This window comes from Eucalyptus grandis, chromosome 11 (assembly GCF_016545825.1).
Source record: "Eucalyptus grandis isolate ANBG69807.140 chromosome 11, ASM1654582v1, whole genome shotgun sequence".
Taxonomy (NCBI): domain Eukaryota; kingdom Viridiplantae; phylum Streptophyta; class Magnoliopsida; order Myrtales; family Myrtaceae; genus Eucalyptus; species Eucalyptus grandis.
In genome coordinates this window covers 46,506,842-46,528,796 of record NC_052622.1, presented here as the reverse complement: position 1 = coordinate 46,528,796, position 21,955 = coordinate 46,506,842, and the positions used below count along the sequence as shown (strand labels likewise).

General features: G+C 40.1%; 3 protein-coding genes across 6 annotated transcripts; 2 read left to right on the top strand and 1 right to left on the bottom strand.

Annotated features, from left to right (window-relative positions):
* The first annotated feature begins 1,990 nt into the window (after positions 1-1,990).
* On the top strand, positions 1,991-4,890 carry LOC104427843 (pyruvate decarboxylase 1). Its single transcript, XM_010040865.3, has 5 exons — positions 1,991-2,694; positions 2,894-3,711; positions 3,806-3,923; positions 4,208-4,396; positions 4,501-4,890. Exons 1-5 carry the CDS (start codon positions 2,056-2,058, stop codon positions 4,669-4,671), a joined length of 1,935 nt encoding a protein of 644 aa, XP_010039167.2. The 5' UTR covers positions 1,991-2,055; the 3' UTR covers positions 4,672-4,890.
* A 3,510-nt stretch (positions 4,891-8,400) lies between these two features.
* Positions 8,401-15,685, top strand: LOC104426366 (BAG family molecular chaperone regulator 4). Of its 2 annotated transcripts, XM_039304924.1 has the most exons (6): positions 8,402-8,892; positions 10,690-10,946; positions 11,056-11,202; positions 14,094-14,138; positions 14,706-14,828; positions 14,957-15,685. In XM_039304924.1, exons 1-6 carry the CDS (start codon positions 8,733-8,735, stop codon positions 15,020-15,022), a joined length of 798 nt encoding a protein of 265 aa, XP_039160858.1. In that variant the 5' UTR covers positions 8,402-8,732; the 3' UTR covers positions 15,023-15,685. The 2 variants fall into 2 exon arrangements, with proteins under 2 accessions (XP_010037686.2, XP_039160858.1); XM_010039384.3 differs by having other exon boundaries at positions 8,401-8,892; positions 14,706-15,098.
* A 3,194-nt stretch (positions 15,686-18,879) lies between these two features.
* Positions 18,880-21,924, bottom strand: LOC104426365. 3 transcript variants are annotated; one of them, XM_018864672.2, is made up of 6 exons: positions 21,836-21,924; positions 21,231-21,545; positions 20,915-20,991; positions 20,687-20,723; positions 20,476-20,584; positions 18,880-19,587 (listed from the first exon to the last, which is right to left on the bottom strand). In XM_018864672.2, the coding sequence occupies exons 2-6, from the start codon at positions 21,523-21,525 to the stop codon at positions 19,005-19,007; spliced, it is 1,101 nt and encodes a 366-aa protein (XP_018720217.1). In that variant the 5' UTR covers positions 21,526-21,545; positions 21,836-21,924; the 3' UTR covers positions 18,880-19,004. The 3 variants fall into 3 exon arrangements, with proteins under 3 accessions (XP_018720217.1, XP_039160307.1, XP_039160306.1); XM_039304373.1 differs by having other exon boundaries at positions 21,231-21,604; positions 21,836-21,883; XM_039304372.1 differs by lacking the exon at positions 21,836-21,924 and adding an exon at positions 21,643-21,808.
* Positions 21,925-21,955: the final 31 nt, after the last annotated feature.

The window sequence follows — 21,955 nt, the reverse complement described above, 5'->3', positions numbered from 1 at the left end:
TAAATTTGACAAGGTGCGTGTTCGACCTTCTGTCAGATATGGAAGCAATGATGATTTTGCTTTATCTGTGATACAGAAGGTTATGTCAGAAAATCCTTGTGGAGTAGCTAATCATGTAGGTGGAGTTGGTGTCTTGATGAGGTCCACAGTTATGGGAAAGTTCAAGTGCGGCTTGAACTTGGAAGTACTCTGTGGCGGTTGAGCCCGTTGGGGATATGGGAGAGTAGTAGCGAGGTGTCCACTGAAGCGATTATGACTTGACTTAAACGTCGAGCCAAGATGGAGATTGTTGTGAATATGTCTCGAGTTTGAGCCCGTAATGAAACCAGACTAATGAGAATACGTGAACTCGACCATGTGTGAGTAAAAGCAGCGCATGTGAATTGATCAACCGACATTGTAAGATTGCATGCGTATCTATGAGCCGTAAGCGTGAAGAATGAGGCCAAAAGGGAGCGTGTAGCCGCGAGAGGGAAAGTCCAGAATTGCTGGTTGTATTTAATGCAAATAGAAGCCGTGTCTTTTGTTATTCGGCTAAAGTGCAAGGGAGAATAGTGCTTGAGTTGGACTTCTTCGAGAAAGCTTGGGGAGTTGGCGTGCATGAAGAAAAGTGAAATGATGGCATTCATTGCATGGGTCAAAGAAAGAAGAAAGAAAACTTCATACGCCCATTTTCTCCTATCCTTTGATGCATGCATATGCATGGACGCCCATGGATTATGGTGGGCTTGCTTTGTCCTTTCTTTCTCTGAAGAAGACTTCCTCACGTTGCAATAAATAATGGAGACTCTTTTATATTATAAAAGAGAGAGAGATGTCCAACAGAGAAGTGCGCACCAAGTTTCGGTGGCCGAGAGAGAGCTTTGAAGAAGAGTGCAGAGAGTTCTCTTATGTGAGGAATTTTCTTGTTATAATTATACCCGAGTGTTTTAGCCAGTTAAATTCTTGTGAGTAGGATTTGTTTAATTCCTTGAGTGAGGTTTCACTAGGAATTGTGAGGGGCTAAACACTGTGTGAGTTATTTTAGTGTAATTTGGGGCTGGGAAATACTTAGTGTATTTGAGTACTCGAGTTATTGTAATCTCCGATGTATTGTTTGTTTCTATAGTGGAATTTCATGCTGCTCTCCTCGTGGACGTAGGTTCCGATATTCGGACCAAATCACGTAAATCCGGTGTCTGATTTCTTTTCCTTCATTCCGACTATTTTATCCAATTCACTTGTCCATATTCCACGCGCGCAACAACCTCTATTTTGGGTGCGGAAAATCAAGTGGTTGATAGTCAATGAAGATTTGACTGGCTGGCAAACTCAGCCCTTGTTTAAAACAAAGTGGCCGCTTTTGATTCTTCATTGAGACAAAATTAACTTGAGGTCATTTCCCTGAAAAAAGAAAAGAAAAAACTAGAACTAGCCTAGAATCAACTAACTGAGGAGTACAATATTGGCTTAGAAACCTAAAACTCATAGGTGATTTGTTGGGATCTTGATTTTAGCCACAAATTAAACCCACTAGGGAACTTGATTACCCTAAAATAACTGTTAGGACAATTAGGTAAACTTAAAGTGAAGTTGAAGGCCACTTCAAGTTCCTCGATTAAGTGCACCTAATGCTTTTATTGCTATGAACCATTAGACAGCGCGTGAGGGGATGAGATCCTTTACCCTATCGGTGTGCTTGTTTGGTGTCCATTCCATCCAAACCACATACATACATTGTACGTATTAATTAGAACGGTAGATTGTACTACTAATTTACGATGGCTGATTTTTACTGATTCGGAAATCAAGTAGGGTAGAGGAACCTTGTCCATGTAAGGCCTACTTAGATCCAAGGTCTGTAGATCCATTGGGTGCAGCACTCTATCGACACACGTGAAAATTTCTCAGGGCACTATGCTAATCGTTTATGTATAGGTGGGCTCGAGTTTAGATTACCTCCCCACCCACGAGTATAGTTAACAGGAGATCTTGTTCATTTTTAAGGGAAGCAGGCATTCCCTTTTTCGAACTTGCGCGACGATCTTTCTACTGGTAGCAATAGTTGCTACTGAGATGGCAACGTCGTCGTTAAGCGCGCCTTGTTCCCTCTGGATCACGGACTCAAGCCGACCCCACCGGAAAACCAACCACCTGATCGCGAAGTCAGCGAAGATTCATAGTGCAATAAACCTGGACGCCCATGTTGGCTCGCTGGAGACGAGCGCGCTCTCGTCCAAGGTGGCCAGGCCCCACAATGGCGTCGCCTCCATCGTCCAGCCCTCCTGCTCCATCGTGGCCCTTGGCCCCTCGGAGGCCACCCTCGGCAGCCATCTGGCTCGTCGGCTTGTTGAGATTGGCGTGGGTGACGTGTTCTCTGTCCCAGGGGACTTCAACCTATCACTCCTTGATCACCTCCTCGCTGAGCCGGGCCTCAACCTCATTGGCTGTTGCAATGAGCTGAACGCCGGGTACGCTGCCGACGGCTATGCCCGGTCCCGAGGTGTGGGCGCCTGTGTGGTGACGTTCACCGTGGGCGGGCTCAGCGTCATAAATGCGATAGCAGGCGCATACAGCGAGAACCTGCCGCTCATCTGCATCGTCGGCGGGCCTAACTCCAACGACTACGGCAGCAACCGGCTCCTCCATCACAGCATCGGCTTGCCCGATTTCACCCAAGAACTGCGGTGTTTTCAGACTGTCACTTGCCATCAGGTTCATTCGTTGGAATCAAGCACTCGCCCACTCGCATTGCCCATGCTCTTTTTTTCTTACAAATCACTGCACTTAATTTCAGATTTTAGTGGGTCCATTATCGTTTTGAAGGGTCAGTGCAGATTGCATTGTGCACAGGATTGAATACGTTCTTCTCAACATGAATAAAATGTTAAGTTCTTTTTCTTTGAATCTATAGGCGGTGGTGAATAACCTTGAAGATGCACAAGAGCAAATCGACACTGCAATCTTTACGGCACTGAAAGAGAGCAAGCCTGTGTACATCAGCATCAGCTGTAACTTAACTTCGATCCCTCACCCTACTTTCAGCCGCAAGCCCATCACCTTTTCGCTCTCTCCCAGGTTGAGCGATCAAATGGTTTTGGAGGCTGCGGTGGAGGCAGCTGCCGAGTTCCTGAACAAGGCAGTGAAGCCCGTCATGGTTGCCGGGCCCAATCTCCGCATCGCAAAGGCATGCGATACCTTTGTCGAATTGGCCGATGTGTCAGGTTATGCCCACGCAGTGATGGCCTCTGCCAAAGGTCTTGTCTCCACCGAGCACCACGCCCACTTCATCGGGACGTACTGGGGTACAGTGAGCACCGCATTCTGCGCAGAGATCGTGGAGTCTGCCGATGCGTACTTGTTCGCAGGGCCCATCTTCAATGACCTTAGCTCCGTTGGTTACTCCCTCCTTATCAAGAAGGAGAAGGCGATCATAGTGCAGCCCGATCGGGTCGTGATCGGGAACGGCCCCAAGTTTGGGTTTGTCCAGATGAATGATTTCCTAAAGGCACTTGCCAAGCGACTTAACCGCAATACAACGGCTTATGAGAACTACCACAGAATATACGTTCCTGACGGACGTCCTGTCAAGCGTGACCCTAAGGAGCCACTGAGGGTCAATGTTCTGTTCCAACATATTCAGAACATGCTGTCGAGCAAGACTACCGTGATCGCTGAGGCAGGAGATATTTGGTTCAATTGCCAGAAACTTAAATTGCCCACAGGCTGTGGGTAAGCAAAGCAAGCATTCTTTCGCTATGAAACTTTAAGCCTTTAATGTGTTATATACTAGGGCAATGGCTTTTATTGCGTCCGCACTTTGCAGTTACGAGCAACAAATGCAGTATGGATCAATTGGTTGGTCCGTCGGAGCGACTCTTGGATATGCGGCGGGTGCGCCTAACAAGCGGGTGATTGCTTGCATTGGCGATGGGAGCTTCCAGGTATAATAATACCACTTTCTTAATCGTTGTGGTGATTGTTCATGTGCAGCCAAGGCTTGAGATATCATCTCGTCGGAAGTTATTGATTGAAAGCTTTATCCAATTCAAGTTTTGTAAGACATTCTTCATATGTCATCATCTACTAATGAATCAATACTCCTTTTGTTTTTCCATCGGTCCTCGGCAATCGTGTTGTTAATAGGCTAATCGGGTCAGGGACTATTTGTACAACCGTCAATATCATTATTCAATACGCTGATGTTTGTTATTTTTATGTGGAATAGATGACTGCTCAGGATGTCTCGACGATGCTGCGATGCAGACAGAACAGCATCATCTTCCTAATAAACAACGGCGGATACACCACTGAGGCTGAGATTCACGACGGACCTTACAACCTAATCAAGAACTGGAATTACACCGGCTTGGTGGACGCTATCCACAACGGGGAGGGCAAGTGCTGGACAACGAAGGTGATGAGCTTGTTATTACACCACTCGACTCCATTTCCGTTACCACATCGGCCCGTCAGGAGATCATTGATAAAACGAAGAACCTCATTGCTCTCGTCTTGCAGGTTTGTTGCGAGGAGGAACTTGCCGAGGCGATTAAGACTGCGAATGGGCCCAAGAAAGATTGCTTGTGCTTCATCGAGGTGATTGTACACAGGGACGACACGAGCAAAGAGTTGCTCCCATTTGGCGGTAGACTTGCAGCCGCCAATAGCCGCGCACCCATTCCTCGCTGAACCGCTTGATCTCCTATGCTTGCACTGGAAATTGCCCTATAATTTAGTATCACGGGCTTGCACATTTTCCAGTTAGTAATGTCATGTTTGTGATGCAAGTTGGTTCTTCTAAGTATCTTTTAACCTCTCTTGGCCTTAATTTCTGAAAAATCGCTAAGGCAGTTCCAGCCTATGAGATTATGGGATGCAATGATAGATAAATCATTACCACTTGGCCTATGTTTGATTGTCCGGATTTATAATCGGAATAGAACTGGATATGATAAGATATGAAATCAATGGGATTTTATTATATCATATTCACCGTTTGGTAATTACAATAATAAAGCCGGATATATTCATATCATATTATATATATTAGTTGGTATAAACACCTACATGAATCACAAATTTTACAAATGGATATAGTAAAAACCTATTGCGACACTCTTGTCTACTCTATTTTCATTTTTTTCCTCTCTTTTTTAATTAATTTCTTTTTTATTTATTTCTTCCCCTTCCATCATTCTCTTTAAATAGAAAAGTGTGCTAATATACCTAAAATACTAAAACACCTAAAATATGTAATAAATATCTTTTTTATATTGAATTTATATTATGAGATAGAATTTATATTGTGAGATAGAATTAGATTTGAATATATAAATAAAAATGAGATTAAATTAAAAAACTAAATTTTTATTTTTTGTTATTTTGAATTTCTTATATTAGAATTCAAATATTATTTATATTGAAATATAATTTTAATTTGTTAATTTAAGGAATTTTTTTATTTGAGAAAAAACTTTCATATTATGAATATTAGAAATCATATTCACATTTATTCCACATCTCTCATGGAATAATTTTATCTAGTTTATATCCCATTTGTATTCAACTTTATTCTATCTTGAGTAGATACCAAACGTAGAATTGGATAAATTTTGTCTTATCCTAAATTTTATCCTAATTGTCAAATGCAACCTTGGTGTACAAAGAAAATGATCATTCCTATATGACCAACAAAAAAAAAAATGAAACATTCGAATGAAGTTAATCATCAATTTCTCTTCCAAGTAGGGGTATTGATGATTCGGTTTTGCTTGGTTTCTAAGACATCCAAACTGAACCATTTGGATGTGCATCAACTTTGAACCAAATTGTACCCTTGAACTGAATATAACCTGAACCAAAGAATTACTTCATTTTTTCTTTCAGTTTTCTTTTTCTATAATAGTAAAAAGAGATTTAGTGAAAAAGAAGAGAAATTGTGTGAAAAGACTTTTTTTTTCATAATCCGAACTGAAATCCAAACCAAATCGAAAATGCACGAAAATTCGGTTCGGTTTGATTAGTTTGGTTCGATTCTGACACCCCTACCTTTCAAGAATCCAAGAAATCATGGAACTCTTCATTTCCGCATCTACCCCTTCATGAAACTTGTGATCTATTCCACAAAAAATAACAAATATAATGTTCACATGTTTGGGAGATTTTCAGCCCGTTTGATTTTGTTAATGAAAAATCACTATGCCTTTTCTTTTTTTTGAGAAAAAGGCCATTTCATTCAACTAACATCACAAATGAGACAAAACATATGAGAGTCTAAAGTTCCCATAAAAGAAAGAAGTGGTTTGGATAACCAATTAGATAGAAGTGCTTTTTGACATTGGATTTTTGCAATCCAATTCGCAACCTGATTAATCTCTCTCGGACGGTGGCTTGCTTTAATCGACTTGGACCAGGCTAGGCTTTGCTTGCAATCTTCAATCGTGACCTGTAGCTCCCATGGGCTAGGGAGAGAGCCCTCAATAAACTCACGACCCTCACGACCCGATAAGCTATCGGTTTGCAAAGTCACGTGCATCCCATTCTTACTCCATAGATCACATCTTTCTTCCAAATATAGAAGTGCAGTTCTCACCGTTAGGGACTCGACCGCAACTGCAGAGGAGGCCCACACCCGATCAGCGAACCCAGCAACCACACAGCCAGAGGAGTCAAGAGAAATCCCAGCGACTGCTCCCTCCTGCTCTCATGTAAGTACGGCGCTGTCAACGTCAAATTTCAGATTCCCTCGAAACGGAGGAGTTCGCTGTACTGGCAGGTTTCCTTGTCCCTTCGCTAGTTTAGAAGAAATAGAATTCCGGTGTTTAAAGTTCTTGTCCAGAGCGCAAGCACTTTCAATAATTGCGTTCCGATCTGGTTTTGGATTTTGGAAAATGAAGGAATTATGTGCTTTTCATAAATTCCACGAGATCCTATTGATTTCTTCCAAGCAAAGTGAGTTCGTGTGTTGTTGAGCTTGATCCAGAAAGCACTTGTCAAGACAAGTGATTTCATAATCGGAAACCAGAAAGTGTCTTGTTATAGAGTAGGAAGATGTGCTCTGTAATTTCCAAGAGCTAGTGGCAGAACTGGCATAGTAGGATAGGCAACATCTTTCTCCTTCATAGATTCTCCGTGGCAGATAAGGCATTCTGACATAAATTCCACATGAAAGTTTTAATTTGTGGAAGTGTAGAGAGGTACCGTTATCCATGTATACTTCCGTAGGGTTGAGAGTGAGCGATAAGGCGAGAGGTTGAAGGCGACCAAGAGCGAGAGTGAGAGAGGGACATGAGACCATGATTGTGTATAAGGAGGCAATTGAGCGAGATGAGAAGAGAGAATTAGGGTTTTGATTTTAAAAATATAAAAGTCAATATATATGTATCTATATATGTATTTGTTCGAATGGCTGGGCCATTCTACACCCAAAATTGAGAATTAGATTAGTTTCATGGAAATCGCCCAAAATTAGTTGATTCAATCTAGTTCAGGCAATACCGATTCCTTTGCATACCCCTAAATATATCCCACTTTCAAGCATTAATTCGTCTTCTATGTCTACTTAACAACGGGCCGAAATTCCATTACTGGCGCACCCCCTAATGCCGATTCAAAGGATAAGGGCAAGAATGCGTCCATTGATGGTTCCTCGATGGCTAGCAACGTGACGCAATCAGATGGCACCCGGCAAGCCATGATCAATGAGGGAGTGCAAGCCGCGCTTTCGATTACACCGAAGACTGACGAAGGCAAACAAATCACCAAGCTTGAGGAGAAGCTATGAGGATTGAGCCCCCTAAGAGGGCCTTTCTCACTCCACCAAAGTTAAGGTCCCTAAGAAATTTAAGGCGCCACAGTTCGACAAACACAGTGGCATCCCCTGTCCCAATGGCATGGAAAAATAATTCTTAGATTTCGTTTTATGTGATATAATCAAGATCTAAAGCTTTCAATTGCACGAAAGATCATTTCTATTTATTTTCTTTAGTTATTCAAAAGAGCTAATATCATGAAAAATGTTAAATTAGTGAACCCATGACGAATTTTACCCCTCATTAATTTCCATTAAAATTTATCATTAAATTACTCAGTTTAAAGACACGTGACAAGTGATATATATACTAATTTAAAGTTTTATCTTTATTATTACCAGTGTGTCTACTCACAGTTTTTCATAATATTAATCAAATTTAATGTAAATTGACAAAGAATATGTATATCACGAATATACCAATTTGAAGTTTTTGATAATTTAATAATTAATTTTAAAAAATAATATATCAATTTAAATTTTTAATAATTAAAAAATTAAAATATATTGATTTGAAATTTTCGGTAGCATTAGCTTTATCCCTATTTTCCAAAATCGCCGCCTCGTCTTGTGTTATCTCCTTTCATCAACGTTGTCTTTGACTTTTGGTGGAGGGAGCTTCTGGGTTTTGGGGTTAGCTTGTCGTTGTCGTGTACGTGAACAAAAGCGTGCGATCTCTCGATAGGCCGGCCTACCCTTTTTCCCTCGCTTCAGTTAGCTTTTGGTTCCGCAGCGATTCGATCGCGACTGTTCCTCATTCGACTCCCGGACGCCACCGTCGCTCGCTTCGTACACGGTCGACGGGTCCAAAAGGGGAGAAAAATTCGAAGTCGCGGGTGGGTGGGGGCAATATCGAAGCGAGAATGAAGTCGGGTCGGCCTCAGAGAGGAGCGGGGAGGTGGGTTCGGAGAAGAAGGAGAGGAACGAGATAGATTGGGAGATGAGGCCTTGTGGCATGCTCGTGCAGAGGAGGGAAGAGGAGGAGGAGGGGGACGCTGCCGGTTGTGACGGGGCCGGCGGAAATGGACCGCCGGTCAAGATCAACGTCTCTTATGGGTCGTCTCAGCACGAGATCTTTGTGCCATCTCGCTCCACCTTCGGTATTCCATCTCTTCTTGCGTCGCGGTTTTCTTTTTCTTTTGCTCTATCTGGGTTGGGTTTTTGAGGCTTGAGTTTCTTGATTATTGGGTTCTGTTCTCAAAATCTTGGCAATGCTGTGGTGATTTACTGATGTTATGAGAGTCTTAGGTTTTGGGTTGTTTCAGGTGTCCTTCCACTCATGTATTTTGTATTGGGTTCTGCTGTATTGATGTTGGTCCGAATGGGTGTCTAAGTAGTCAATGCAGGAGGGCAGCTTTCATATGCTTTTTTCTTGATAGGTTATGTTGTGTTTGCTGCCTGTAATCGGTTCTAATCTGCTTTCATTCTTTTGTGCGCGCACGCACGTTAGATGGTACCTGGGCAAATTTGTATGTTTAATGCTTCCCTGTCTTTCTTGTGGCTGCGCAGATTGTGTATTTCCGGCATAATATGTATGAAATTGATAAGATGAGCTCGCTGCTTAGACAGAGCCGAATGTACAAGTCAGATTTTCCACCACTGGCTTATGTGTTTTTTTTTTTTTTTTTCTATCAAAGAAGTTACAGTGCATTTGTTGAAAGGGACAATACAGTTGTGATTGCAAAAGCGGAGGAAAAAAAAAAGGAGAAATTGTAATCCCAACCCCTTTATGTTACAATGATGAGCCTGGGTTATGATTGAACTTATTGCTATTAGGATCCTAGGTTAAAATTGATAGGCATCTTTACATGAGAAATCCCAATGCCTGTATATCAAGTTATCCATGGTAACAAAAGTGAAGTCTCTTTTCATACAGTCGATGATATGTATGATCTTCTTAAAACAACTCTTCCTTCAACTAGTATAATAATAGCTGAATATAGGACTTTGGTGTCATTCAAATTGAGCCACTGTTAAAGCACTCTCACGATCATTCTCTATAGAGTAGATACGGTTATAGCTTTATTTTAGGAAAACCATATCTGCATGACCAATTTTACAACACTCAAAAGTTTTTAAGGCCATAAATTGGAACGCATTGATTCTGAGGCCTTGGTCCATTGGTGCCTTAGGGTCAATCATCTTTGCATACAACAGTTAATATATTATAGGAAAAATTCAACATTTTGTCCCGTTACTTCTCTCCTTTTCTAATCAAGTCCCTGAACTTCTAATTTATCTAATAAAGTCCATCGACTTTCACAAATTTTCTAATCAAGTTCTCTGACACCAAATCCAATTAAATTTAGTTGATGTGATTGTTGGACAATGCTGAAGTATGATGTGCATGAAATATGCAGATTCCCATGTGGTCATGTGGAAAAAATAGCCAATGTAGACAATGTCATAGTATGATTTGAATAAAGTTTAGTCACTGTGGACATCCACATGGACATCCACATTGGAAAAAATTTATCCATATTACATTATGACATTGTTTGACGGCCACATCAATTGAATTTGGTTGGGTTTGGTGTTGGAGGGACTTGATTAAGAAAAATTATGAAAGTGGGACTTGATTTGACAAATTAAAGGTCCAAACACTTGATAAGAAAGAATGTGAAAGTACAAGAACAAAAGCTAGAACTTTGCCTATATTATATGTTGCTCTTTTTGTTTTTGTCGGTTACTTAATGTTACTTCACTAGTATAATAATAGCTGAACATGGAAAATTGGTGGCATTCCATGTGTTTCACTGTTATAGCTTTGTTTCATAATCCTTCCCTACCGAGTAGGTGCTGTTGGAGGTTTATTTTAGGAAAACTATATCTGCATGACCAATTTGCAATCCTGCTTTTATGCTTTAACTTATGATCTGGTTGGCTCTTCAATGCAGGGGAAATGAAACATATTGTTGCTAAAAGAATTGGCTTGGACCCTGCAGAGCAGAGACTTTTGTTTAGGGGTAAAGAGCAGGAGGATGAAGAGCATTTGCACCTTGCAGGCATAAAGGATAACTCCAAGGTTGTGGTTTTGGAGAATCCAGCTAGTAAAGAGAAGAAGCTTGAGCAGTCCCAGGAGAGTGAAGAGGTCTCCAGAGCATCTGAAGCTGTTGCTGGCATCAGAGCAGAAGTTGATAAACTCTCTAAAAGGGTAACTTCTCCCACCTTTCTAATTGCTTGCTTTGTTCTTCTCTTGGTTGATCAGTCTAGTTGCTTGGCTAATTAAGTGGAGATTCAGTTGATGTTTTCGGTAATTTCAGGTAGCTGAGCTCGAAGTGCTTGTGCATGATGGCACAAAAGTAGAAGAGAAGAAAATTGTGGAGCCTACAGAGTTGCTCATGAGGCAGTTGCTGAAATTGGATGGTATTGAGGCTCAAGGAGAGGCTAGGGTGCAGAGGAAGGCTGAGGTTTGTATTCAATGAATTGTCAGTTTAGAGGTTCATGTCTTTCAAATTTGCTTCTGTACTAGCATCGAGCATTGGGTTGCATGGAAACCATGTTGATGATAGTCTTCTGTAAGCAATACTAGTGTGATCACTAATTCTGACTCGCAGTGTTTTGTACATCAAATGGGAAAACTAAATTGTGCAATAGATTACCTTGGACTGTTTTTTTGCGTGCCTTAATTGTTTTTGCTGCACCAATTGATTAATATTTCTATGAGCAAATTGCAGCTTTGAAGTAGTAGAATTTACTTGGAAACATAGGTATGGGGATGTTAGGCCCTGCTTCATGTTCAGTTCTTTTTATAGGGATTGCCAGAGAGCTTTATTTGCTTGGTGTCAATCGGGAAATCAACTGCTTGTTTTGTCCATATATGGAATTGACATGTGGAACAGGTAGTGTTGCTAAGAATGGCATTTAAAACAGGAGATTGTTTAGGGGTTCAAGTTAAAATTCTGCCTTTTTTGTTTTCAATATTTTGAATGATCAAATCATTGTTTGTGGTGCATTTATTAGTTTACTCTAACAAGAGATAAGGGTCCAGGTAAATAGATGATATTGTGAAAAAAGGTGATATAGGGTTCTTGAGAAGGCATAGATGCTGAACCATACCACTAATGTATCACTTTTGGTCTATTTGATGGCCATACATAGATGTCAATGTGATAAGACTTCCTTTAAGGATCATTAGTATCTTTGCAATTGAAACTAGACTTTTATTAATTGAGAACCTAGTTAAATTAAAATCATCATTCATCAGTTTGACCTATGTGAATGGCAACATCAAGTGGATGTTTGGAGAAAATAAAATGTACTTTTGCTTGGCAAGCAAGCTGTACAGAAAAGAGATCTAAAAAGTACTGAGTAAAGGGATCGAAATTTGTTTAAATGTGGCCCCATGGGTGTTTGGTGTTGCTTTTGCTTTTAACATAAAATTTTTTTCCTGACTTCAAGTTTCAAATCACTCTTTTATTTAATGTTGAGCACCACAGATCTTTAGAAATATGTATATAACATCATTTTAAGTGACCTTAACTCTTATATTTCCTTATACTTCTGATTAATTTTTGTTTTTGGCTGGAAATTTCTCCTTCAAGCCAAACCAAAACTTCTTGTTCCTCATTTTGTAAAAGGTGCTAGATGTCATTTCATCATATTTCAGTTCTTGGTCAATTGGGGAGGTAATTGTTTAGCTTTTTAAGCTGTCAGCTTTTTCTTGGGTTTTATTTAAGAGTGGGGAGAGTAAACGTATGTTTATTTAATGCAAGTGGCTGCTAGAGTGCATTTACTTGGATTTTATGGTTGCATTTAATGAATTGATTTTTGTTCCTTTATATGAGGGCCAAGAATTGTTAAACCATTGTAATGTCTAATCAAAGTTGCTATTTATACATGTAGTGTAGTGATTAGGGATGGGCTTGCGTTGCAACTTTTAACTGAAATATCTATTATATGGATATCCCATTTGAATCTTTCTCCTATTAAAAGGGCATGTCGCCTGGTGTCATCGTATCTGAATGAAGCACCTTCATGAATTGTTTTTGCTGATCTTCAGAAAAACCTTTTCCTTTTCCTTTATTTCCATTGCCAGGATATTATTGTCTTATTTCCTTTTTCTTCATAGTAGAAATCATAATGAAGTGGACCTGAAACTAGTTTGCCTCTTAATTTTATCATTTTGCATTCTCAAGGTAATGTAAAAGACGGGGAAAAATAATTGGATAGGACAATTGAATAAATAGTTAATTGAGGTTTCCTGATAATAAGTTTGTCTTCTCCCTGATGAGGAATCTTAATTATCTGCCTCTCTTTTCCCCTAGTATATAAAAAGTAATGAGGAAACTTGAATTAAGATGGAGTTTACATCGTGTAGTATTCTTAACCTAAAAAGCTTTTCATTATTATATTAGTAATTTGAATGTTGTCTATGTTGCTGTGCTGACATACCCTACTTGCTCCCTTGGGGTTCTGATAGGGTTGAGGGGAGCACACATGCATGCTGGATGGTTTAAGCTGATCCAGAAATAAATGTCCTCCTTTCTTGAGCTGTGCAGGATTTCATCATGCTTCTAGTAATTTAATTGTTCTTTCAGGGTGATGTTTTGTGTAGTATTCTTCTAAGTCTTCTGATCTTCACAATCTGTTATATGTGTTTGGTTGGGGAACAGGCTGAAATGTTTAGTTATTCTATTGTGATTGAGTAGAGGGGTTTTTTACTAGGGATAGAGATAAGATAGCCAAAATGCTGTATTATTCTCGATTGTCTCCACCACTGTTGCTGCCACATGTCGCCATCAATGGTGGTTGTCAATTTTGGGTCACCTGTGGCAGTGTGGTGGAATGCCAAAAGGTGGGTTGGCATTTGCCAGCAAAGGGGTGGCAGCGATGGTGGCTTGCCAGTGGGCAGCGGAAGGCAGTTGCTGGTCTCCGACAGAGGTGCAGTGGTAGTTGCAGGTGGGAGTCCCACCACCAGATTGGTAGTGGAGAGATTTGGAGAGGGAGGGGTTTTCATGAATATCATAGTCCATCTAGTGTAATAGGTGCACAATTGATCTCAGGTGGTCCCATGAGGCGATCGCTGTTACCATTTTGTATGTGGCACAATATACAGCTTTTGTTGCAAATAAACTACTTTATTTGAGATTGACATATTCTTTATTAAGGTTACTGCGAAGTGGAGTTCGTGTCCTGTAGTCATGCGTTGTGGTTCCAAGGCTGTGCTAGCAACTGTCAGATTTGCATACATATTCAGTCCATATTGTACTTTACATCATATTTTGAAGTTAATGAAGCCAAAAAATATTTGTACATCAATGACAATCGCGTCTTTTCTGATTTCAATTTCCTTGGACAGGTGCGTCGGGTGCAGGGTCTAGTGGATCAATTGGACAGTTTGAAGGCAAGAAATGTCAATCCATTTAGCAGCAGAAGTAATGCGGTTTCCGTAACTACAAATTGGGAGACATTCGAGTCTGGAGTAGGAAGCTTGAATGCTCCTCCTCCTGTGTCATCTTCAACAGCAGTTTCTAGTGATTGGGAGCAGTTCGATTAAGATATCCTAATTGGTTAATGCAGCAAGGGGGGGGGCAGAAGTTATGTTGCATGTAGAACCATCTAGATTTGTTTTAGACTTTAGTTACTTTTCTTTTTTGGGGTGTCTTAAGTTGCTCCTCTTGTGGTGGTGTCTTCATACTTAAAAACGGAAACTCTCTCTGCTGGATCGATAATTGGGATCTGCATTATATGTTTCTAAATTTATGATATTTGTACTTATTTAGTTAATAGATTATTCATTTTTCACGTATGTTACATTCCTTGCACACTAACTTAAGCATATTGCTTGCTGCGAGCATGATCTTGTTCTATCTATGTTTTTTGCTGCATCACTGTTTGGTGGAGGCATAGGCTGATTATCTTGGAGCTGCATCAGCCTCTGATTATATTCCCTTTCTATGACATTATCCAGGAGCTTCAAGACCCTATCGAGTCAGTCAATGCTTGGACCTACCTAGTAATTCAACCTTTACGGGCTTACAGGTGGAAGAGCACACCCCAGCTAAGTTCGTCCAACATGCCCATCGTGTCACAGGTGATTTTCAAGAACTGCAAAATAAACATAGCAGTATTAACAACAATGGCCATGGGCTGGAAGGTTGAGTGGTTGCTCCGGTTGATTCTTACAAGTGCGCCAGGGGAAAGCTAATGGTGTATTGACAGGTCAAAGAGAGCGGCGAAGTCCTATTTTGCTCCCAAAGGGGACAAACAAAGGAGATGACGCCGTGAATAGGCCATCACCGGCCATACCAAGTTTCATTGTCCTCCCTGAGTCACAGACAGCTTCGGGTCATCATGTCTAATGTTTCAATGACCCACGGGAATTTTCAGCTGTTAAAGGTGCATATTTTCCCATTGAGGCCTTCCTTCACCGGTTGTTGCGTGTGTAACCGCATCAGCAGCATGAAGAGAATATTGGTTCTAGAAGAAAGAATAGGCCAGATACTATGAATTCCAGTGTGCTGGATTCTCATCTCAGACCCATTTTGGACGGTTCGTTCATGGGGGCTTGATCTTTGCCATCTTCCGAAGAGGATAGACTGCTTTCCATTGCCAGTACTTCTTGAGCTTGACTGAGTCATGCCATGCACTTAGGCTTGGGCGACAACTTACTGAACTGCGATCAAGCACTGTTTCGGCTGCAAGCCATAGCTCAGCCTGGTTTCCCATGCTTCCAACATGCATGTAGGACTTTAGAGCACGACTGAGATGCTCTAATGAAGAATCTAGAGAGAAAATTCAAATCTAAAGGTCAGTGTGCATGTCAGTGTGAGATAGGCTAGACTCTGTTGCTGGAAGTTCCATATTTGGCCGACAGTGTTCGGATCATATCATATGAACTCAGAAGCAAAGGTGCACTATAATCGAGTGAATTGCTTACCTTTGTCGATTTGGAGGCTCGATCTAGAGTTTGACACCGTCGTTGCATTCGAATAGTTCCACGGGCATTGGGGACATGGATTTTGGGGGCGTTGGGAGAGAATTTCCAAAGTCTTTTAGGCCTCCAAAGGACCTTGTGCAAAAATTGAGGCATTTGGTGACATAATTTCAAATACCCTTGAGCAAAAGTAAAGCATTTTCAAAGCTTTCCAACCCAATGAACTCCCACCTGACATCAACTTTTAGCATTTCCAAAATGCGACTTCATAGGTGAATGAATTTTTTTTTCTTCCGACGTCACTCTCGCTAATATTTATGTATTCCTGTCTTGTGTCTCCATTGTTCATAGTCTCTCTCTCTCTCTCTCTCTGACGGTAGCTCCATATCTAGGTTGCCTCGAGTCAACAGTCGTCGGGGCTCAACGATCAATCTGGGGTCGGCTGTCAATGGTTGCGAGGCTGTCTCAATTGAGATCTGAAGGGTCGCATGCTTGTCTTAGGTTGAGGGTTGCGAGAGGCTCGCTAACGCTTGCCTGGTCACCTGGCTGCCTCTGGTCAGTTAGTTGATGCTCGCGCAAGGCTCGTTGATTCTCGCCTCCAGCCTTTAGCTTGCATGAGGCTCGCTAGATCCACGGTAGCCCTGTCTTCTTGTTTTATTTTACTTTAATATCGCTTTACAAAAAAGACATCGAAAGTCAATTATCCAATCGCTATTGTTTTAGGTTGAAGAACTTTGGGAAAAAGCAGCTCTCCCAAGCGTCCTCGTGGAAAAGTCAAATGACTTTCGGGACTTTTCATACTTGTCGCTTCTTTATTGATTGTGGAACGTTATTACGAACTCAGAGCGAATCCTAACAATGAGGAAAATGCATCCTCCTGGGAAAAACATGAAAGTGTTCAAAAGATTTATGAGACCATGGTGTAAATGATTTAGGGGACATCTCATGACTAGTTACTTTTTTTTGGTTTAAACTTAGAAGAGATGCAGAATGAAACTATCAATGCAATGATCCTATTATTTCGTTGATGGTATCTTCTCTAAACTTACATATTTCTCAAAGTTAGAATAAACAAATTAAGAATTGCTCGATCATCTTTTCCTTGAATGAATGTAACATTACTAGCTAGACTTTCTACTTTTGAAAACAAGCTGTTCCAAATTAAAATAGAGTCAATTTTTACATTACCAAAAAGAGTGGGCTACATGTTCTCGTGTGGATGCAACTCAGCGCAGAATGGTTAGTCTTGTAGGCATAAATCTGAACACCAATTTGTCTAACAATGGAACCATAGTCAAGTTTGATGAAATACATATATTCTTATAATCTAAGAGCATGAGCATGAAAATCTGGTTATATGTAAGATTCATGAATTTATTAAATTCAGGCTTTTGACCTATGCAGGTAGTTCTAATCTAGAAGAGTATATATAATGAGATTCGAAAGGATGACCTTCAATTCGTACATTGAAAATTTCCAAAGGCCGTCATCAATTTCGCCGATTGTGGTTGATAAAATATTCATTGAGGAAGACTATTGTTGGGGGAAAAGGGAATATATTCTTGTCACCTCACTCCACGCACTGGTGCATGCGTACAGAGAGAAGATAGATTTTTTATTTTTTTTAACGAGAGAGAGAAGATAGATTAGGCATGTATGGTTTGGCTTGACAAATAATATAATTTTTTATGTCTGGTTGGCAGGGACTCTGATGTCCTCTTTTGTTGTATGGGAAACGAAGACCACGTGACAACTTTGTCCTGACCTGCCAATAATCTTTGGAATTTTTTTAATATAATCTGGATGTTTGTGATATATTTATGCCCTTGATATTGGCAGGTCCCATATATAATTAGTGATTGAGATGCCCTAAGCTTACATGTGCCCAGCGTACCAAAAATTATCTCTTAATCCTGCTACATAGGATTTCTTGTTTCAATCATCACATCGTCATATAGCCATTCGGAGTAAAAGTTAACAAAACGAAACATCATTTTCATACAAACTATAGACGCATACGAGATATATGTAGATTATTATCACAATAAAATTTTATATAATCAACTTTTTAAATTGATTCCATCCATGATAGATGAAGTCAATGCAAGGTTATTTCTCGTGATGATCGTTTGTGCTGCGGATGTTGGTTTGGGAAGACAAAAATCACTTAAATACGGGGAAAACACATACAAGTTTCCTAAAGAAACCTTTAACCAGTGGATCTATGTCTAAATCATTCCTATTGTATCATTTGCATTATGCCAGTCGCTACAGGATGCATCAAGAGCTACACCCACGACATACATATGTACAAACACAATGAATTCTTACATAGTTGTGTGTCAAACTGTCTTGATTCTCAGAGGGTGAGTCGTACTTTATTACGTTTCTCTTGACAAATTTATCTAGGTAATAGGGTTGGGGACAGAATATTGTTTTTCGAATCTAACTAGGACTTGGCTAAAAAAAAAAAAAAAAATCAGTAGAGGAAGAAAAAACCAGGAAAACAATATATCACGTGAAGTGGATAAAGCCTGGGTACCAACAACTCTCCCCATCTGTTTTTACTGCAATTAATAATCCAGTCTCTAGCAAGTGTCCAACATCTGAATCATGGACTAGTGGCTAAATTACTCTGATGGTTAACTGGCATCTAAAAGTATACTTTCGACAGATCCACCAAACCTCTTTTTTGAGCTTGTCCTCGTGCTTCTCGTGTAACCATGGTTCTCTGGAAGCTGACCGATCTGATATTTTCTGTCTGAAGAGTATCCAGATTTGTCTTATTTATTTATTTATTTGCAAGTTGTTTTGATGCCTCTGTACATATAAGTGTAAATCATCCAAAAATACACGTTCCAAGACTATAATCTTATTCATTTGGCCTTCTACTCTGGCTAACTGTTCATTCTTAGTATTCAACCAAGGGCATGAATGTTTAATAGGGATAAGATTGAATTTCACAGCTGAAATTTGATGCCTTTGAAGTATATAACTTAGGTGTCTGGTTTGAAATGTCAATATTGGCTAAATTGCTTTCTAAATAATCTATGTGCATTGAACCAAGTGATTGTACGTGTTTAGAGAGCTAGTCAGGCTTTTCCAGTGATCCTGCTAGGTTATTCTCGCAAGACAACCCCACGAGGTAGAAACGAAAGAAAAAGAAAAGGACGAAACAGCTGGTTTATGTAGAGGAGCAACATGGAAATCAAGAGAAAACTATATCACCTCAAATATATAGTCGCTAAAAGTACAAATTTATAGAGACAAACATGAATTACTTCATCATTACTCCGGATAAGTACCTCGAGATCTCACTTAGAATGGTTTCATTCATAGAGTCAGATCAAGAGTACTTGCCCTTCCAATACCATGTTCTTTAATTTCTTTACTTTCATCATTCAATTTCCTATGTTTTGATGCTTTTGCAGAAAATAAAGACAAAGACAAACTACTATCGACATCATTTGCCTCCTCTGAACTCCCATGTCCCTCGTCATAGTCTTGATTCACCTGAAGAGAGAGATTTAGGTCGATGTCGCGACCATCAACCTTCCTCTTTAATTCTGAAGCGATACTCTTGTCGAAATTTCCATTTTCTCCACCTTCGGCTCTTAGTTGTGCGGTGCGCTGATGCTCAATTTGGCTCATTCTGCTTTCGATATTTTTCCAGGTTCCTTGATTGCGGGAAGATATGTATGGATGCTTGACTTCTTGTTGGTAGGTCCAGTTGGGTTGGCGGTTGAAGGAGGAAGCACCCAGCAAGAAATTAGACCAAATGCCATTTTTGTTACCAAATAATTTTTCAGCGACTCTCCCATATAATCCGGGTCTGGTTTCTTCCCTTGATCTCCAGCCTGAGAAGGGATTGTTATGCATTTGGTATTCGCCAGCTCTCCAACAGGGATCTCCATATCTTTTAGAAGTACAAAACAGACACGTGATAGAGAGATTAGATTAGCAGAGAGGTCCTCGTACATATATATCATCGTCGCAAATTATATCGTTAATGTGTAGCTTGATTGAGAAATAGATAATGAAGGAGCTTCATAATGTATGGAGTCAGTCGTGAAGAATATTTCCGTTAGTGGTGAAAATCGAAGGATATAATATGCTTAAAGTATCTATAAATAGGTATCTAAATCTTTACAATAAGATTGTCACCCTGCATTGCTTATTGAATAGGAAAAATAGCAGTGTTATATTTCATTTAGCAAGTAGAAGAGCATTGAACCTTGACGCCTCTTTTTACTTGTCAATGAACAAACATAACGACACTCTAACCCTTTCTTAACTCACTAAATCTAGAAAAAAGTGAGGTTTAATTCCACTTGATTTGGGTAAGCATCTGAACTTCACTATTACTGAGTATTTTCCCCCAGAATTTCCAAAAGAATTTGTAAATGCCATTGTAAGAAAGTTACAATTTCATAGTCTAGCGCATGCCCTTGCGTTGGTTGTTGTGCAAGGCACCCGCAATTCTAGGGGAGTTTTTCCTCACTTGAAGAGGTTCTTAAATTGTAGGTTTAGGCACCGTAATACTCGAATTAAAAATTGTTGTGGCTAAATTGATTAACAATTCCATTAACAATTTATGACAGTAATTTTCTCCCATCCCGCTAATCCAGGAATATAATCAAATAAGACCTTTTCTTAATCAATATAAAATAAAAACTTCGAATACATGGATTATACCTCGGTTTGATTTTAATAAATCTTAGATATTTAGAAGGAATGATGGTGGTAATTCCACATTAAAAATTCTGTAATATCTTGACACATAAATGGAGAAGGGTTTGATTACCTGAAATTTGAAGTTTGGCCGCTATATCCTTGAAGCATTGGCAGTTGACTGAGTTTATAGACGTTATTGTTCTCTCCACATTCCACAAGATGCCTATGATCCGCCAGCACTGAAAAGGGAAAGCAGAATTCAGGATATCTTAAAGAGGAGAAACCCTAATCTCGTCTCTCACAATGCAAAAGAAAGGACTATAGGTGAAATTGAATATTACCTTGACCGTTATCATCGATCTTTTTGTTTCTATACATCTGATCAGACATTCAAATGAGAAAGGTTAAAGAAAAATGAATTATCAAAGCAGGAATTGAAACTGAAACTGAATTAGCTATGTAGGTTGCTGGAAAATGCACGCAAAACCTAATTGAATAAAGTTATGCGCGTGTGAAGATCAAAACGTATAAGTTGATGCTAAATTGAAGACCCGGGGAAAGAAAATAACCTGAAGATGACTCTTGACATGAGCAATGCTAAGGCCTTTAATGTTCATCAACTGAAGAACCAGCTTCGGCGTTGCTCCTAGGAACGCAAGTAAAAATGAAAATTCAATTAGATCAATCCATTTACTGCTCTATGTTTCAATACAGATACAGACAACAAGTTAGAAACATAAAAATCTTCATTTGGTAAAGGATTCTCGAAAGGAAAAAAAAAAAAAAACAAAGACAAAATCAACTACAATTCTGCCTATGCATGGTCTCCGTAATGATTTAGCCATAAAAAGAAAAAAGACGGTTGGAAAAAGAGAAGAAGCTCACTGTCTTGGCCACCAAGCCTTTCGATAGCATGAATAAAGCGGAGGTGAAGATCGGGTGTCCAGCGAAGCCTTGGCATCTTGGATCTGACGTACGGACGCACGGATGGCTTCTTCTGATGATGATGACGACCATCATGACTCATCTCTTCCACGGTGCTGTTGCTGGAGCTCCCACCGTTCGCGGCCTTACTTTCGTCTTCATTCTCGTCGCTCTCCTCCTCCTCCTCCTTGTTCTGGTAGGATGACTGACACTCCTCCGAACACTCCGTACGGCTCTCTCCCTCTATCTCCTTCATCTTTTGGTCTCTGTGTGACCCTGTTCAAAGCCCGGAGTCAATCAGATCTCAAAACTGTTTCTTGCAGCATTGATCATCACTGTTCTTGGGAGCAGAAACACAAAAACGAAGAGAAACCTTCAATTCAATATGGAGAAATTGGGGAGATGCAAATATCTAGCTTCAAGAATGACCTTGAAGATCAGCTTATTAGCTCTGTGAAGAAGGGGAAGAAGAAGAAGAAGAAGAAGAAGAAGAAGAAGAAGAAGAAGAAGAAGACAGATGGAAACCCTAGAGTTTGTAGATCTTGACAGGGGGAGATAGAAATGACCTGTGTCGTCTCTCCCTTCATCTCTAGGGGCGAGTAAACAACTGCTGACCTAAATAATTAATCGGAGACACGACTTGACCCAGTATATACGCATGCATGCATACCGTTCATGCGCATGGG

Bases quoted from the DNA above. Each gene is read 5' to 3' on its own strand.
- LOC104427843 (XM_010040865.3), top strand. From the start codon at position 2,056: ATGGCAACGTCGTCGTTAAGCGCGCCTTGTTCCCTCTGGATCACGGAC. The intron at 2,695-2,893 runs GTTCATTCGTTG...TTGAATCTATAG, and splicing joins AGACTGTCACTTGCCATCAG to GCGGTGGTGAATAACCTTGA. The intron at 3,712-3,805 runs GTAAGCAAAGCA...CGCACTTTGCAG, and splicing joins AAATTGCCCACAGGCTGTGG to TTACGAGCAACAAATGCAGT.
- LOC104426366 (XM_010039384.3), top strand. From the start codon at position 8,733: ATGAGGCCTTGTGGCATGCTCGTGCAGAGGAGGGAAGAGGAGGAGGAG. The intron at 11,203-14,093 runs GTTTGTATTCAA...TTCCTTGGACAG, and splicing joins GGGTGCAGAGGAAGGCTGAG to GTGCGTCGGGTGCAGGGTCT. The intron at 14,139-14,705 runs GCAAGAAATGTC...GACATTATCCAG, and splicing joins ATCAATTGGACAGTTTGAAG to GAGCTTCAAGACCCTATCGA.
- LOC104426365 (XM_018864672.2), bottom strand. From the start codon at position 21,525: ATGAAGGAGATAGAGGGAGAGAGCCGTACGGAGTGTTCGGAGGAGTGT. The intron at 20,585-20,686 runs GTAATATTCAAT...TTCCCTTTTCAG, and splicing joins GATCGATGATAACGGTCAAG to TGCTGGCGGATCATAGGCAT. The intron at 19,588-20,475 runs GTAATCAAACCC...TACTTCTAAAAG, and splicing joins GGCCAAACTTCAAATTTCAG to ATATGGAGATCCCTGTTGGA.